Source organism: Pelophylax lessonae (assembly GCF_965119305.1).
Source record: "Pelophylax lessonae genome assembly, chromosome: 5".
Lineage (NCBI taxonomy): Eukaryota > Metazoa > Chordata > Amphibia > Anura > Ranidae > Pelophylax > Pelophylax lessonae.
In genome coordinates, this window is record NC_138772.1 from 64,796,412 (window position 1) to 64,815,333 (window position 18,922).

The 18,922-nt window shown below is 41.8% G+C and overlaps 1 protein-coding gene across 1 annotated transcript in view; it reads right to left on the reverse strand.

Annotated features, from left to right (window-relative positions):
- Nucleotides 1-18,922, reverse strand: part of CFAP69 (cilia and flagella associated protein 69) — a 104,559-nt gene that overhangs the window by 13,755 nt on the left and 71,882 nt on the right. Inside the window, exons 12-16 of the mRNA XM_082259192.1 lie at nucleotides 17,358-17,574; nucleotides 12,619-12,783; nucleotides 9,600-9,718; nucleotides 6,645-6,763; nucleotides 3,919-4,000 (exon numbers count right to left, since the gene is read on the reverse strand). Coding sequence (XP_082115318.1) covers nucleotides 3,919-4,000; nucleotides 6,645-6,763; nucleotides 9,600-9,718; nucleotides 12,619-12,783; nucleotides 17,358-17,574 — 702 coding nt within the window. The remainder of the gene's footprint in view (nucleotides 1-3,918; nucleotides 4,001-6,644; nucleotides 6,764-9,599; nucleotides 9,719-12,618; nucleotides 12,784-17,357; nucleotides 17,575-18,922) is intronic.

The window sequence follows — 18,922 nt, forward strand, 5'->3', positions numbered from 1 at the left end:
AACATGACTGGTACATAAAAATCCTTATCTCATTTAATTCTAGGTAGCCCATATTATGACCTGAGTAATAAAACATGGTAAAGTCTTGGTTCACACGTATGCAAATTCTATGCGGATCAGATGCGATCCAAAAAGCATAGATTGCTATGTCATCTAAAAAAAGCATTATTTCCAATAAAGGCTGTTCACATATACAGTGGGTACGGAAAGTATTCAGACCCCCTTAAATTTTTCACTCTTTGTTATATTGCAGCCATTTGCTAAAATCATTTAAGTTCATTCTTCTTCCTCATGAATGTACACATAGCACCCCATACTGACAGAAAAACACAGAATTGTTGACATTGTTGCAGATTTATTAAAAAAGAAAAACTGAAATATCACATGGTCCTAAGTATTCAGACCCTTTGCTGTGACACTCATATATTTAACTCAGGTGCTTTCCATTTCTTCTGATCATCCTTGAGATGGTTCTACACCTTCATTTGAGTCCAGCTGTGTTTGATTATACTGATTGGACTTGATTAGGAAAGCCACACACCTGTCTATATAAGACCTTCCAGATCACAATGCATGTCAGAGCAAATGAGAATCATGAGGTCAAAGGAACTGCCTGAAGAGCTCAGAGACAGAATTGTGGCAAGGCACAGATCTGGCCAAGGTTACAAAAAGATTTCTGCTGCACTTAAGGTTCCTAAGAGCACAGTGGCCTCCATAATCCTCAAATGGAAGACGTTTGGGACGACCAGAACCCTTCCTAGAGCTGGCCGTCCGGCCAAACTGAGCTATCAGGGGAGAAGAGCCTTGGTGAGAGAGGTAAAGAAGAATCCAAAGATCACTGTGGCTGAGCTCCAGAGATGCAGTCAGGAGATGGGATAAAGTTGTAGAAAGTCAACCATCACTGCAGCCCTCCACCAGTCGGGCCTTTATGGCAGAGTGGCCCGATGGAAGCCTCTCCTCAGTGTAAGACACATGAAAGCCCGCATGGAGTTTGCTAAAAAACACCTGAAGGACTCCAAGATGGTGAGAAATAAGATTCTCTGGTCTGATGAGACCAAAATAGAACTTTTTGGCCTTAATTCTAAGCGGTATGTGTGGAGAAAAACAGGCACTGCTCATCACCTGTCCAATACAGTCCCAACAGTGAAGCATGGTGGTGGCAGCATCATGCTGTGGGGGTGTTTTTCAGCTGCAGGGACAGGACGACTGGTTGCAATCGAGGGAAAGATGAATGCGGCCAAGTACAGGGATATCCTGGACAAAAACCTTCTCCAGAGTGCTCTGGACCTCAGACTGGGCCGAAGGTTTACCTTCCAACAAGACAATGACCCTAAGCACACAGCTAAAATAACGAAGGAGTGGCTTCACAACAACTCCGTGACTGTTCTTGAATGGCCCAGCCAGAGCCCTGACTTAAACCCAATTGAGCATCTCTGGAGAGACCTAAAAATGGCTGTCCACCAACGTTTACCATCCAACCTGACAGAACTGGAGAGGATCTGCAAGGAGGAATGGCAGAGGATCCCCAAATCCAGGTGTGAAAGACTTGTTGCATCTTTCCCAAAAAGACTCCTGGCTGTATTAGATCAAAAGGGGGCTTCTACTAAATACTGAGCAAAGGGTCTGAATACTTAGGACCATGTGATATTTCAGTTTTTCCTTTTTAATAAATCTGCAACAATGTCAACAATTCTGTGTTTTTCTGTCAGTATGGGGTGCTATGTGTACATTCATGAGGAAGAAGAATGAACTTAAATGATTTTAGCAAATGGCTGCAATATAACAAAGAGTGAAAAATTTAAGGGGGTCTGAATACTTTCCGTACCCACTGTATGCAGTGCAAATTTGGTCCGGTTAAAAAAAAAGGGTAATGTGCGAGTTTAGCGTGGATTCGGTGCAAATTTTATCTTCAGCTATGCCAAATCCTCTCAGAAATCGCATTAATTTGCATTGGAATTGCACCTGTCACAACAGAAATCGCACTGTGTGTGAAGAAGTATCAGATTCTCACCACATCAGTGTGAATCGGCACTCAGTGTACCAAAAAGTGGGATGAATGGTGCTACAGTAAGATATACATGTACAGCCGTAGCCAAAAGTTTTGAGAATGACACAAATATTAATTTTCACAAAATCTGCTGCTTCAGTGTTTTTAAATCTTTTTGTCAGGTGTTACTATGGTATACTGAAGTAAATTTACAAGCATTTCATACGTGTCTGTCAAAGGCTTTTATTGACAATTGCATGCAAGTTTATGCAAAGAGTCAATATTTGCAGTATTGACCCTTCTTTTTAAGACCTCTGCAATTCGCTCTGGCATGCTAACAATCAACTTCTGGGCCACATCCTGACTGATGGCAGCCCATCCTTGCATAATTGCTTGGAGTTTGTCAGAATTTGTGGGTTTTTTTTGTACACATGCCTCTTGAGGATTGACCACAAGTTCTTAATAGAATTAAGGCCTGGGAAGTTTCCTGCCCATGGACCCAAAATGTTGATGTTTTGTTCCCCAAACCACTTAGTTATCACTTTTGCCTTATGCCAAGGTGCTCCATCATGCTGGAAAAGGCATTGTTCCTCACCAACACTGTTCTTGGATGGTTGGGAGAAGTTGCTCTTGGAGGATGTTTTTCTACCATTCTTTATTCATGGTTGTGTTATTAGGCAAAATTGTGAGTGAGCCCACTCCCTTGGCTGAGAGGCAACCCCACACATTAATGGTCTCAGGATACTCTACTGTTGGCATGACACAGGACTGATGGTAGCGCTCACCTTTTCTTGTCCAGGCAAGGTTTTTTCCGGATGCCCCAAACAATGAGAAAGAGGATTCATCAGAGAAAATTACTTTACCCCAGTCCTCAGCAGTCCAATCCCTGTACCTTTTGCAGAATATCCATCTGTCCCTGATGTTTTTTCTAGAGAGAAGTGGCTTCTTTGCTGCCCTTCTTGACACCAGGCCATCCTCACGTTTTTGCCTCACTGTGCATGCAGATGCACTCACATCTTCCTGCTGGACTATCTTGGGTGCCCTGAAGCCTTCTTCACAAATGCAGTGGACTTTTTTTATGGGTTTATAGAAGAAGTAAAGACCTTTTTTGGAATTGTACCTACAGGTAAGCCCATAATAAAACTTACCTGTAGGTACTGTGAATATCTCCTAAACTTGCACAGTTTAGGAGATATTCAGAGTGCATGCAGCCGATGACGGCGCATGTGCTCTGAAGGTCCAGCTTAATGTGCCAGACCTTCAGAGCCTGTGCCGTTCGGAGTGACGCCATCGCGGCTCTGGCCACCTACAGCGCCTGCGAACCCAGAAGAAACACAAGGAAAGATGTCAGCTGTCTCAGCAGTGTGCGGGGTGCTGCTGGCGGGCTTCATTCGAAGGTAAGCATTTCATAATGAGATACTATGCGATGCATAATAGCAGAATATGCCTTTGTCTTACGTTTTTTTTTTGGCCTTTTTTTTTCCTCAAGGTTTACAACCTCTTTAAGTTAATTTTCATGGTGAAGTGGGACTTTGCAATTAGTTGCAATTCATTAATTGCCAGTTGTCTTGTGCTGCCTCCTACAAAAGTCAACAAGATTTATCATAACACTAATACCAGACTATTGTCCCACAAGACATGGATAGAAAGAGGCTGAATAAAACTATTCTGAAATTGATGGGAAGAGTAAGCAAAATAATCACCCTGGTATGCTAGTAGTTTATTTGGATACTTGTGGATGGATGTCTAATGTGCCTCTGCACAGCTTATTTTGTTTATTCCGAACATTTGTCAATTTACATTTCCACATGGTAAAAATCAAAGAAAGATAATGATTTCTTGCTACATTTCTTCATATCTTCCAGTTTTAATTTAACAGTGGTTATATCTGAAAGTATGAGAGGCTGGAGCAGATTGGTTTACATACTTACTGCTAATAAATCCAGAATGATAAATAAGCCCTCTTTTTCAAGAAAGTAGTCCTCTGATGTGAAACATCCTACAATACAACTCCTAATAAAAAAACAGGAAAGGCAATATAAATACAACACATACATCTGTGACTTTTATTTATCAGCACCCTTGATCTGCAGTGCTACTGTCCTGGCTTCAATTCCCATAGAGCGCACTATCTGGATGGAGTTTTCCAAATTTCTTTGTGTGGATATCCTTCACAAACATGGGGAGAAGGCAGAAAGCCTATGTAGAACACAGAAGGCATATCTCATTCTTGATATCCAAAATTCACAGTGCTGCTTTAAATCCACCACGGATAATATTATACAAGCATCAACTTATCCATAGAAATGGGCCGAACAACCCCCGGTTTGGTTTGCGCTAGAACTCTCGAACATCGCAAACGTTCAGACCCAAACCGCGAATCCCATTAAAGACTATGGGACCCAAATTTTAAAAATGAACAGTCCCTTTTTTGAGGGCTTATATGCAATTTATTGGCCATAAAAAGGGTATGGGGGCCTGGGTACTGCCCTGAGGGACATGTACCAATGCAAAAAAAAAAAAAAACGTTTAAAAAAGATTGTTTTTAAAGGAGCAGTGATTTTAATGATCCTTAAAGTGAAACAATATACATAAAAACATCATTTAAATATAGTGCAGTGCCTAGGGGGGTCCCCTTAGTCTGCCTGTAAAGTGGTGCATCTGTACCGTGTAAAAAAAAAAAAAAAATGGCATTTAAAATTGCCAATACAATACCATTGCTGGCAATACCAAAATGTTGAAAAAACGGCGTGGGGGTACCAGCTCAATCTATACAAGGCTCTTTGGGTCTGGAATAGATTTTAAGGGGAACCCCATGCCAAGATGTAAAAAACAAAACAAAAACGATATCAGGTCCCCACTAAAATCCATACCAGACTCTTATCCGAGCATGCAGCACGGCAGGTCAGGAAAGGGGGGGGGGGGGCAAGCGAGCGGCCTTCCTGCTCTTGGACCATACCATACTAAAGCACAAGGTGCTTTAGGGTGGGGGGGGTCAGAGCTCCCTCGCCCCCCCCCCCACCCCAAAGAACTTTGTCCCCATGCTGATGAGGACAAGGGCTTCTTCCCCACAATCGAAGTAAAAGAATTTCCCCTGATGTAGATCCATCGTCAATCACGCCGCCGCCACCGCCGTCTCCACCAGATGATAAAAAAAAAAATAATAAAAAAAAAAGCTCTGCCTGCGACAGTTCATAAGTACGTAAGGGGTGGAGCCCCCGTGTGACGGTACAGATGGGTCTATGCTGGGTCAATAACATCACATGGGGCGGAGCCACCAGGTAACTCCGCCCCTCCCTATTTAGGTAAGCACCAGCGGAGCATTTTTTTTTCGTGTCCGGCGGTGGCATTGGCATCATGATTGACGATGGATCTACATCCAGGGACATTGTTTTTTAATTTTTAATAAAGCAATTGTCAAAAAACTGTGTGTTTTTATTGCTTTTTGGTGAATGGGTAGGGGTATTATGCACCCCATACTTTCACATAGGGGAACCGGGATCTGGGGGCCGCCTTGTTAAAGGAGGTTTCCAGATTCTAATATGCCCCCTGCCAGCAGACCCCCACAACCACAGACCAGGGTTGTGGGGAAGAGGCCCTTGTCCCCACTCCCCATCAATGCAGGTATTCCCAGGCTCATAAAAACTCATAAGGACTCTCCTCTGCTTCTTTCACAGATCTGCCAGAAAAGTAAAATGCTTGATGCCTCTAACATGTAAAGGGATAAACGACGGGATGCTCCCATAGTGTGGCTACACTTTTAATAAAAATAATGCATAGAACAGTTTGCACTTACAGTATGACAATATCATGTACTGAACCCGGAAGCACTGCAGCGGCGTGCGCTCCACAGGCTGGAAGCGGCGTCACCCATTGACCCCACCTTATGCATTTTGCCTATCCCACAAGGCGTCTTCAGAAGCTTAGGTGGGGTCAGCTGGTGATGTCACTTCCGGCCTGTAGAGCGCATGTCGCTGTGGCGCTTCCAGGTTCAGTACATGCTATTGTCATACTGTTTAAATGTAAGTGCAACCTGTTGTCGCACAAGTATGATGTGAATACTTGCATATTATGGAAAGAGCTCACCCAACCCAAAAGCGATAAAAGTTACGCTTTAAATATCAGTAAGGTAGGAGTGCTAGTCACTTAGGCCCGGCATAGACAGTTCAAATCTCGACCGGTTTAGCAGAAACCAGCCGAGATTCGAGCCATGTGTGGGCAGGCTGAATTTGCTAAGTTAATCGATCGATCAACTTGGGTACAAACAGCCTGCCGGATTCCCTTGCGATTAGCGCTAGCGGCTGATACAGCTGCTAGCAACAATCACTGTCTTCTCCCTGTGGGGACAGCTTTCGCCGCCCCCCCCCCCCCCCCCCCGCTCCCCCTGGGAGTAGACAAATGCACACCAAGAGGGATTCCACTATCAGTGCTGTCTGTGTTGATGGGGGAGTCCTTCGAATTTCTTTTCAGCAACCCGTGGTTGCAGGAAAGAAATTTGCACCGTCTACGGCCTGCCTTAGCCAACACAAATCATTTTTTTTTTTTTTTTTTTTAATAAATGTAAAAACTCTTTTCTAAGTGATATTAAACACAATCAAGTCTGAATAATAGTTCGCTCACACAATCTAGTATGCAGAGGAGTTTAAGCAAGACTTACCAAGCAGAATCTAGTGTGCAAAAAAGTAGTTTGTTGTGACCAAGTCCACTATAAAACTTAGAGGGGTCCATCTTGAGAAGTCGTAAGAGCACATCCACTCCTTCAGATCCAAACAACTCCTGATAAAGAGCAAGATTTGACAAGATGACTACCCCAGGCAGCGTATTCCTCTTCTGGGTAAAGCTGTGTAAATGCATGTGCTGTGACAAGTTCAACAAATGTTCCTTGTGGAAATAATTAACAAAATATTCTGAAACCTTTTTATGCAACTACTATGATCTTAGGTGATTGCATGTTACTTATGATCACTTGTGCTTAAAACATTAGCAGTTATTTTTCAGAGATTATTATTGCCCAGCCCTCTACCTTGACATTGTACAGAAATAAATAAAAACAGCCTGTTGAAGAGTTATTAAATAATTTTAACCAATAGTTCCGTTAATATTTGTCATTAGCTACTATTTTTGTAAATAGAATGTTGCATATCTCTTCTTGAACGTTTGTCCCCCTAAAAGAGGTTGTAAACCTCAGACATGAAATATGAACAAAGCATATCCCTCTATAATGTGTACATAAAAGCACTAAGTGTAATTTCTGTTTGATGCTTCGTTCCCCTGCTATCAGCATGAATCACTTCTGACAAGTTTCCTATCACCAAAGAAAAATGGTGACAGGGGAGGGATCTCCAGCTGACCGACAGCCTCAGCTCTGTTTTTTGTGTGAAGAGGGGTGTGTCCCATACCTCCAAACAGCTGTCAGGGCTCTTCTCGCTGAGCTCTGCTGAGATGAACTCAGCTCTCCGCCCCTGTTTTCTGACAGCTCAGACAAGCTTTATAAATTCTGGACTTTGAACGGATTTAGAGAAGAGAAGACTGCTGATAAACAGGTACAATGTAGGTAGGAGAATTTGTTTAATCTATCTGTATCACCTGAAGCCAGTTACGTCACTGGGTATATGTAAGGGTTTACAACCACTTTAAAAAGTTTGTTTGGGCAAAGCTGGCCCAAATAAACGATTTCCTTTACTAAGAAATGTGACTGCTGTCCATGCTGCATAAACAGCACTGTGTTCCAGCAGTGGTATCTGGACTTCCTGTCCTGTTCCTGGAACAAAATTGAGTCAGGCTGAGTGCTGCTCAACCATTCACAGGAGGAATGAATACAAGGCTTTCTCTGATTGGTTGAGGTAAAGAGGCGGCAGAATGATATCTTGCATGATATGAAATGATAAAACAGCTTACTTATATGGGAAATGAGAACACACCATATAAGAATGGGTAAACCACATAAATTGTCATGTAATTATGGTAATATACCCACACTATGGTCATGTGTTAAATTCTAACAGTGCCAACCAAATAATAAATGATATAATGAATTGATGTGAACTATGAAGCCGCTGCTGTAGTATGTAGTTACTATAACTTTATTGGATCAATATAAAAAAAAAGAAAAATACCAAAAAATGTCAGCGCTGCTACAAATACAAATAAAGTGCCAATATTGCTGAATCTTGAAGTGCAGTGAAGAGTGCAATTCTCTATAACATTAAATAAATATACTCATATCTGTGCTATAATGTAAATAGCTGCCAATCAATGATCAATATTCAAGTACAGCAAATAAATAAATAAAAGTCCATGTAAAGTGCTCTCAGTGCTTTAAGTGCTAGGTAAACGTTGTTTGAGTGCTGCAAACGTGCTCCAGTTGGTGCTCCCCTATGGTGACCCCACTCACCAGAAAGGTGAAGATCATACGCCTGGGATTAAATAGAGGTCCTGGTCTCATACGAATGGCACGTTTGCAGCACTCAAACAACGTTTACCTAGCACTTAAAGCATTGAGAGCACTTTACATGGACTTTTATTTATTTATTTGCTGTACTTAAATATTGATCATTGATTGGCAGCTATTTACATTATAGCACAGATATGAGTATATTTATTTAATGTTATAGAGGATTGCACTCTTCATTGCACTTCAAGATTCAGCAATATTGGCACTTTATTTGTATTTGTAGCAGCGCTGACATTTTTTGGTATTTTCTATTTAAAGGCACAGGCACTTTTTTGTTAGCAGCAGCATATATTTATTTAGATTTTGCCACACAAGCACTTTATATTTTTTTATATATTTATCCATAAGCGCGAGGTCCCTTTTGTTACAATAAAAAAAAAAAAAAACAAGCGCTGCTCCTATACTAACCATATACATTTCTGTGCTCTCTCTACTATATCAATAAATACAGAAGTCCAAACCATAAAATCCATATATTTAACATGTTTGGATTTATGTATTTACTGATATAGTGGAGAAAGCACAGAAATGCATATGGTTAGTATAGGAGCAGCGGTTGTTTTTTTGATACTGATCCATATAAACTGTCAGTCTTGCAGGACATGAGAACTGATAATGCAACTTACCCATACAAACAGCCAGTCCTGCAGGATATGGGAAATAATAAAACACTACTTACCCATACAAATGGTCAGTCCTGCAGGACATGGGAAATAATACCACTACTTACCCATACAAATGGTTAGTCCTGCAGGACATGGGAAATAATACCACTACTTACCCATACAAATGGTTAGTCCTGCAGGACATGGGAAATAATACCACTACTTACCCATACAAATGGTCAGTCCTGCAGGACATGGGAAATAATACCACTACTTACCCATACAAATGGTCAGTCCTGCAGGACATGGGAAATAATAACACTACTTACCCATACAAATGGTCAGTTCTGCAGGGCATGAGAATAACATAGCAGATTCATACAATCAGTCGGTCTTACAAGCCTTGAGAAATTATTTCATAGCCCACACATACAGACGGTCATTGTTAAAGGACATGAGATATAATAATGCAGATAACACATACAAACAGTCAATCTTACTGGGCATGAGAAATGATATTGTGACTTCGGAAGTCCACAGATCCAACACAAACCTTTCTGTGTGTGTCATTCTCGCAAAGTGAGGACAGAATGAAGAGGATGTCGGACTGGATTTCCAGCATAATGGAGTTATCATTTCCACTAGAACCGGCCAAACTTTTCTTTAGTAATCCTGACAAAAACAGAAAATGTCATCCTCACATACAGTCCTTTACCTTATATATCCACACTAATGCAAGGATGCTTATTTATCAAATTGTCTGAAAGTAGAACTCTTTGTTTGCCTCAGACCAACAAATCAGATGCAAACCTTCGCTGGAAAAAGAAATTTGGAGAATGTTCCCACTGCAACCAGTTAAATATTACTGGTGGTAGTGGCACCTCATTGTCCTTTTTGCTGTGATAAACACAACCTACCCTTCATAATCTGAAATATTTACATGACCCTTATGCCTCGTTTCCACTGAGCGGATCGGTTCGGTACGGTACGCTATTTTGAGTGTTTCCATTATGAAAGTGGCCCATACAACTGAACCAAACCGCACCATTCCTGGTCCTCCTTCAGATGTAGGGCCATAGGAAATGGTACAGTACGGTTAGGGCGGAGCTACTGGCATCACACGATACATTCCACTGATTGGTGGACAGGAAAATGTCAATGCTCACGTCAAACGAAAGCATAAAACAAACACCACGTTTGGTGTAAACCCCGCATGGCCCCTGGCGGTCCGACTTGCAGTGGAAACGCTCACCTGAATAGGCCGGACCATTCTAGCCCTTCCAAACTGTACCGAACCGAACCGCTCCGCTCAGTGGAAACAAGGAATTAGTCTCTCAATAACTGCCTGTCATGCATTGCAGCCTTAAGAGGGAAGCTGTCCGTACAGGGATGTCTGAGCACCATTTGTGTGTTAATTCCCACAGAATCATGCAAGGAATTAAATAATAATGTCTATGTTAACTTTAAAATAGGACATAAATTTTGTATTTTAAAAATGCATTTGCAAGGGAGTCATGTATATTGTGTGTGTGTATATATATATACATGTCTAAGCTTCATTTAAATATGGACTCTATCACTGGTATGCATTTGTGATGCGCTATGTTAATGCTTTTAAAGAACAGATTAGAAACCAGAAACAAAGGAAAGAAATTCACTCAGATGCTTATTGCAAACATTTATCTGCTTCTCAGTAAATCCGTGAATTACATTTTTCTTTGCTCCCATTAAATTACATTTTAACCACTTAAGCCCCGGAGGATTTGGCTGCTAAAAGACCAGGGGTTTTTTTTGCGATTTTTTACTGCGCGACTTTAACGGACAATTGCGCGGTCGTGCGACGCTGTACCTAAACTAATTTGACGTCCTTTTTTTCCCACAAACAGAGCTTTCTTTTGGTGGTATTTGATCACCTTTGCGATTTTTTGATCATGCGCTATAAACAAAAAAAGAGCGACAATTTTGCAAAAATAACAATATTTTTCACATTTTTTTATATGAAATTCCCCCCCAAAAAATGTAACAATCAAATTTTTTTAACATTTTTGGCCAATTTGTTTTATGCTACATATGTTTGGTAAAAAAAAAAAATCGCAAAAAGCGTATTTTGATTGGTTTGCGCAAAAGTTATCGCGTTTACTAACAAAGGGAAAGATTTTTGTCATTTTTGGCGGTTTTTTTTTAACGCGTAATAGCGGCGATCTGCGATTTTTTTTCCGGTACTGCGACATTGCGGCGGACAGATCGGACCCTTGACTGACATTTTTGACACTTTTGGGGGTACCAGTGACATTACTGCAGTAATCAGTGCTATATATATGCACTGTTACTGCAAAAATGACACTGGCAGGGAAGGGGTTAACTTTATTGGACAGGGAGGGGTTAAGTGTGTCCTAGCGGCGTGCTTCTAACTGTGCAGGGACATTGCTATTGGTGTAAAAACAAAGATCAACGGTTCTACATAGTAGAACCGTCTGATCTTCATTTTTACACAGGGAGAATGACGGGCGGCTTGTTTACATAAGCCGCTCCGCCTTTCTCCCTTCACAGGAGCGATCGTAGTGTGACCGGCGGACATCGAGTCCGCCGGTCACACGCACACAGACTTTTCTGTGAACGAGCCGCGGCAGGCGCGCGCCCGCCAGCAATTGGCTCGCAAGTCAGTGACAGGCGAGTGACGTATCCATACGTCACTCTGCCTGGCCGGGGCTGACCGCCGCAGTATATAGTCGTGCGGCGGTCGGCAACCGGTTAAAGCTCAAATCAAACCTAAACTTTTATTTGTATCTGATGGAATCAGAATTTGGTTTTAAAACCTACACCATATTGTCAAAAGTATTGGGACACCTGCATTTACAAGCACATGAACTTTATTGGCATCCCAGTCTTAGTCCATAGGGTTCAATATTGAGTCGGCCCACCCTTTGCAGCTATAACAGCTTCAACTCTTCTGGGAAGGCTGTCCACAAGGTATAGCAGTGTGTCTATGGGAATGTTTGACCATTCTTCCAGAAGCGCATTTGTAGGGTCAGGTACTGACATTGGCGGAGAAGGCCTGAAGTCTCTGCTCTAATTCATCCCAAAGGTGTTCTATCGGGTTGAGGTCAGTACTCTGTGCAGGCCAGTTAAGTTCCTCCACCCCAAACTCACTCACCCATATCTTTATGGACCTTGCTTTGTCAGTGTGTTTTAGGTAGAATAAAAAAAGCAAAATATGCACTATTGTTTTGGGCCGTACTATGAGTACAAAGAGCAAATAACATACAAATATCACTGCGATCAGGAGCAGGAGAATTTATTTTGGGTTGTTTTTTGGTGGTAGGTTATTATGGTAATAGCAAAAAATATACAGCTATATTTTAAAAAAAATGATTTTTTTTTTACTATTTTGTGCCAGTTTTCCTTTGGATAAAAAAAAAAAATATCTGAAAATATCTATAACCATTTACCACCAAATGAAAGTCCAATTTGTCCTGAAAAAAAAAACAAGGTACAATTCATCTGGATACACTAAGTCGTTTCAGTACAGTGCAGTTTTACGTTGCATTAAGAAAAGTTTTTATTTGATTTACCTAAGAGCTGACTAATTGCTCCCTGATCACAGAGGTCCTGATTTACAGCTTCATCCCCTATGGATACCACGGCTCTCAGTAGTCTCAAGCTGTAGCGCATCTGGGCGTGCTTGTTGCCCCGACCACCTGTGCCATGGAAACAATTACCCTGGCCAGAGAATCCATCTGAAAAAGAAGCGTAAATCTTTGGCACATGAACTGAAGCAAGGTTTTCAGGACCAAAAGAGAATTCCAACTAAGCGAATAATCCCCATAGTCCACATTTATATTGAATGCAATGTCTACAAAAGTCAACATTCTCGAAGATAAAAGATTTACCATGCATTGTCCTTTACAAACCCTGGAGTGACCTTGTCACTTTAGAGTCACTTGTAAACTCCTTTGGGTGGCTCGTGTCTTCAAACTCCATTGCTTTACTGCGTCTCCACTAATGCAGACATTCTATACACCCTGTTGAATGCTTGCAGCAGGTGGGGACCAGCAATGTGTTGGAGTTAGAAGACATAGGCTGCTGAGAATCTAAGGGCTCTTTCACACGGGCGGTCCGATCAGATCCGCCTGTCAGTTTTTTAGGCGGATCTGATCGGATGCCCCATTCAGCCCTATGGAGCAGCGGATGTCAGCGGTGATGTGTCCGCTGACACCCACTGCCATCCGCATCCGATCCTGTCCGTGAAATCCGGACGGATGGAAACCCTATTTTCCATCCGTCCTGGGGATCGGATGGGATCGGATGAGAGCGGACAAGCGGTCCGCTCTCATCCGATTCCCCATAGAGAGCAGCGGGGGCTGTGACACCTCCCTCTCCGCACTGCAAGCGGAGACGGAGCTGTCATCCGCCGGCTCAGCGGGGATCGCGGATCGATCCCCGCTGAGCAGCACGGATCCGCCTACGGAGGCGGACCGTGTGAAAGAGCCCTAAGTATACATGCTCTTTTAATATAATGCAGCTTACCAGTCCTTAGGTGTGATGGCAGCACAGTTTTTTTTTTAGGATTTTTAAAAATCTTTACTTCCACCTGGAGACTCTGCCAGTACCACATTTCTTCTCCTAGGGTGACAACACTCATGTATTATACTGTATCTGTGGAGAAACAGAATTGTCACCCTAGGCTGCTTGCTCCTGATTTGGACTACAACACTTCCTCCCTTCCCCTTCATTACATAGAAGGAGGTGTTCTGTAATTCACATTGGTAATCTGGGCAGGGCTGATAAGACTCCAGCTCACTACAAGATGTTACAAGCTTATTAGATTAGTTGAAGATCAACAGGTTTTTTGGCACCTATCAAAGAGAATTAACTATACATTTTGAACTAAATATTTAAAAGGTAAAAAAAAGGTGCAAAAGGTAAAAAAAAAAAAAGAAGTTTATTGTTAGGAGTTACGTATCCATTTAAAAAGGTAAAAAAAAGGTGCAAAAGGTAAAAAAAAAAAGAAGTTTATTGCTAGGGGTTACGTATCCTTTAGGGATATTGTTGTTAGAGTTATATATTTTTATAGCTAAATTTGATTAGGATTTATTGTTAGAATTTGGTAATTGTTATGGCGTTACTCTGCAGGGACATTTATTTTTATATTTTGTTATTCATTTGCTCCTGAAAACATAACTTTTAATGGCTTCTGCAGTATTATATTTTCATTATAGGTATTTACAGTACTGTGCAAAAGTTTTAGGCAGGTGTGAAGAAATGCTGTAAAGTAAGAATGCTTTCAAAAAAATATATATTTTAATTGTGTATTTTTATCAATTTACAAGATGCAAAGTGAGAGAGAAGAAAAATGTAAAATAAATCCATATTTGATGTAACTACTCTTTGGCTCCATACCAGCATCAATTCTTAAACTTGCACACTTTGTACACTTGCACAAAGTCAGGGATGTTGTAGGATTAGAGTCAGGTGTATGATTAATCAATTAAACCAAGCAGGGGCTAATGATCATCAATTTCGTATGTAGGTTGAAACACAGCCATTAACTGAAACAGAAACAGCTGTGTAGGAGGCTTAAAAATGGGTGAGGAACAGCCAAACTCTGCTACTAAGGTGAGGTTGTGGAAGACAGTTTCATGTCACAGGTCATACTCCATGGCTGTGCGGAGCACAGCAAGAGACTGAGGCAGCCTACATACCAAGAAGATCTGTGGTTAGATCTCCAAGATGTTTGGAACAACCTACCTGACGAGTTCCTTCAAAAACTGTGTGCAAGTGTCCCTAGAAGAAATGATGCTGTTTTGAAGGCAAAGGGTGGTCACCCCAAATATTGATTTGATTTGGATTTCTCTTCTGTTCATTTACTTTCCATTTTTTCAAAAACTTCTATTTCTGAAAGTGTTCTTAATTTACAGCATTTTTTCACACTGCCTAAAACTTTTACACAGTAGTATATATAGCACCAACAATTTACATACTGAACATTCCCATCAGTCCCTGCCCTTAAGGAGTTTACAATCTAAAGTCCCTATCTCACATGCACATACTCATACACATACTGGGGCCAATGTAGACAGAAACAAATTAACCTTGAAGTATGTGATAAGGAAACCAAAGTACCCCAAAATCTACATATGCACAGGAAGAACATGCATACTCCATTAACCACTTTACCTCCGCTCACATGGAGGCTACTGCGGCAAAGTGCCGCGATCCCGTCCAGCGACGTAGACCTACGTCGCTGGACTCCGCCCCTTGTGGGCGGCGCTCGCGTGCCGCCGGAGGCTCGCTCCCGCTGTGTTCATTCACAGCGGGAGTTGGGCCAGCGGAGGAGCAGCGGCGATTGCCGCTGCTCTGCCCCGATCGTCGGGGATCGAGTCTGGAGATCCGCCCGCTGTGTGTAAACACAGCGGGCGGATCTCCATAGTGACAGGGACTGACAGATCGGAGTGTTCAGCATAGCTGGACATCCAATCTGTCCTTCTGTCACACAGTCACCTCCCCCCCCACACGTCAGTAAGCACCAGGCATACATTAACCCCTCCCTCTCCAATAAAATTAACCCCTTCCCTGCCAGTGTCATTTTTACAGTAACAGTGCATATATATAGCACTGATTACTGCAGTAATGTCACTGGTAACCCCAAAAGTGTCAAAAATGTCAGTCAAGGGTCCGATCTGTCTGCCCCAATGTCGCAGTCCCGCAAAAAAAAAATTGCAGATCGCCGCCATTACGCGCTAAAAAAAAAAAACAACAAAAATGACAAAAATCTTTCCCTTTGTTAGTAAACGCAATAACTTTTGCGCAAACCAATCAAAATACGCTTTTTGCGATTTTTTTTACCAAACATATGGTAAAAAAAAAAAATTGGCCTAAAATGTTAAAAAATTTTGATTTTTACATTTTTTTGGGGGGAATTTCATATAAAAAAATGTGAAAAATATTGTTATTTTTGAAAAATTGTCGCTCTTTTTTTGTTTATAGCGCATGATCAAAAAATCGCACAGGTGATCAAATACCACCAAAAGAAAGCTCTGTTTGTGGGAAAAAAAGGACGCCAAATTCGTTAAAGTACAGCGCCGCACAACCGCGCAATTGTCCGTTAAAGTCCCGCAGTGCCAAATCGCAAAATAGGCCCTGGTCAGGAAGGGGGTAAAATCTTCCGGGGCTTAAGTGGTTAAGATAGTGTCCTGGCTGGGGATCAAACTAAGGACCTGCAAAGCAGAGGTTCTAACCGCGAATCCAACATGTTGCTAATATGTTGTTCTTCCCTTGCCTGCCACTTCACCCATCACTGGGACAGAGGAGAAGAAGCTCTGACAGGGCTTCCCCAGTGAGACTGAAGAAAAAGGAAAGTTAATGCTCCTGTGCTTGAGAGGTGGTAATGTGACTGATGGAAGCTGAAGGTCCACTACCACAAGTGCCACATGGGCTGTGCTGCCACACTCAGCAGGTCAGGGGTATACCCGAACTGTAGTCCAGAAAGAAAAAATAAAGAGGGCACTCCCGTCTAGCGCATTACCTTTGCAAAAATGGTTTTATTAAAAAATATATGCACATCATATTCACAAATTGAAACGACAATTCAAGCAAATATAGGTGTGAATGAACCCAGATTTCCACTTGGAATGGCCTGCTACTCAGCGACAGTGGTGGAATAGATAGAAAAAGAAGCTGACGCGTTTTGAGGGGTGTTCCCTCTTCCTCAGAGCTGGATTTGTAGTGTGGGCAGCTGATCGTTAAATCGTCATACCTAAATGACCCTAAAACACAAGTCCCTCCCGCAATGGGCAGGGCTATAGTGTTGGATCACCCGATTGGATAGATGCAACAATAAATACAACAATAAAACATGCATGTAAATAAAGCACAATACACAAGGACACACAAAAAAGCAGGCCATGCATGGGGAAATCTGTGCTCATTCACACCTATAAGGTAATGCGTTAGGCGGGTGTGCCCTCTTTTTTTTTTTTTTCTTTCTAGGGTTTCCCCAGTCCCAGACAGAGTTTAAACAGAGCTGGGGACTAAAGAACAACCTATGAGAATCACAAGAAGTCTCCACCCTGTGCCAATGATGTAAGAAGATAATCTCTAAGTACTGAGCTGCCACCTAACAAATAATCACAATAAAAATAAAAGGGTGAATTGGATCAAAAGACCCAGCTGGGGACTCTTCTCCCAGATGGACAAAACCAAGGTTTATTTTAAAATAATTTGTTTCAATGCTTTTTATATCAAAACATGAACAGATCTATTTAAATGAATGCACATTTAAGGAAGAGAGGCAGTGATGTGCTGGCAATACCTTGGCTGGAGCACCACTCTAGGAAGAGGAGTATGCGGGTGTTCCCTTGGCAGGTGCTGTAGTCCTCCACTAAGAGAGGGGCTACTGTTGATAAGGTTGCAATGGCATGAAGCTGTAAGTCTTCAAAACGGGCAGCAGGCCAATCGTGGATTCCAGGCTTTTCGCTTGCTTTGACATAGTTAAAAAGGGCTAGAACCGCCTTTCCATCAGAGAGCAGCTAAATGAATGACACAGACAGACAGTCATTATGTGGCAGCATCGTTGCCATAACTAATTTATTGTAGAATATGCAGGATGCAAGCCAAGAACAGAGAGCCACTCTGTCTAAGAGTTTTAACTAGGTGTTCCCCTACAAGGGAAATCAATATTTCTAAACACACATCCCTATGAAAATTTCACCCAGCATGAAAAACATAAATAAAACAGACATGTGAGTTAGAGGTATTTTTCATAATTTGATGCTTAACTGTATGCAAACAGCTAAAGATTGGCTGCTGAAGAATTAGTATTGCTGTCCATTCAGTCCATGAGACAGCGCAGCCCTGTCTGGCAGGGTACAATATCACATTTGTCTCTGTTGCAGTAAGAAAGGAACTAAACCTATTGACTTAAAGTTATACTAAAGTCTCATTTTTTTTCCCCTATAAAAATACCAAACATTCTCTCCCTTTCTCTTTTTCCTTCTTTCTTTTTTCTTCTGTTTTTCCTTTTTGTCTTTCTCCTTTTCGGTCACATGGTTGATCTTGGGCAGCTTCTTCTTCTCTTTTGTCTTCATTTTCCACTACATCCTTTCTTTCTCGGCCCCCCCTCCCCCACTGCAGTCATAAATATGGATACATTTCCTTTTTGTTTAAAATACATTATGTGGTTTCCCAGGCAGGTGCCCATGCCCCATGCTGGTGGGCATTTTTCATGACTCCTTGTAGCCCCGTGCATTTTTCCGCCACCCTTGTTGAGGGAACCCACATCTCCATGTTCCAAGAGGATTTCTTAGCCATTAAACGGATCTCTGGTCTCTATCTGACATCGCCAATCTGGTAAAGATATCTTCTAATGTCTGCACACCTCTACGTGTGATCACACAAAAGTTATATGAATGTATTATAATTGTAAATATGTTCTCTTCAGACATCACAGACCCCCTGAGGAAGACCTCACCATATAGGTCGAAACGCGTCGGAGTTCCCATTTCTCTGGGAACTCCGACGCGTTTCGACGCGTTTCAATGATTTATTTTGCGATTGTTACTATGTAACACGTGTCATTCTTTGTAACCAGAGCTCATAACATACTTTTTTCCCCTTGTGGGGAGATTTTTTATCTATATGTCCTTTCAATTGGTTATTGTTAATAAAGGAATACTTTTTAGATAACGTTACAGTCTTTCATACTTTACTGATAAGTTATTGCTGCTAAAAAAACCCTGGGGGTTTGTACTTCGGTAACCTCTTTGTCTAAACATGTTATACTTACCCGCTGTGCAGTGGTTCTGCACAAAGCAGCCCAGATTCTCATCTTCGAAGGTCCCTCTTCGGTGCTCCTGGCCCCTCCCTCCTGTTGAGTTC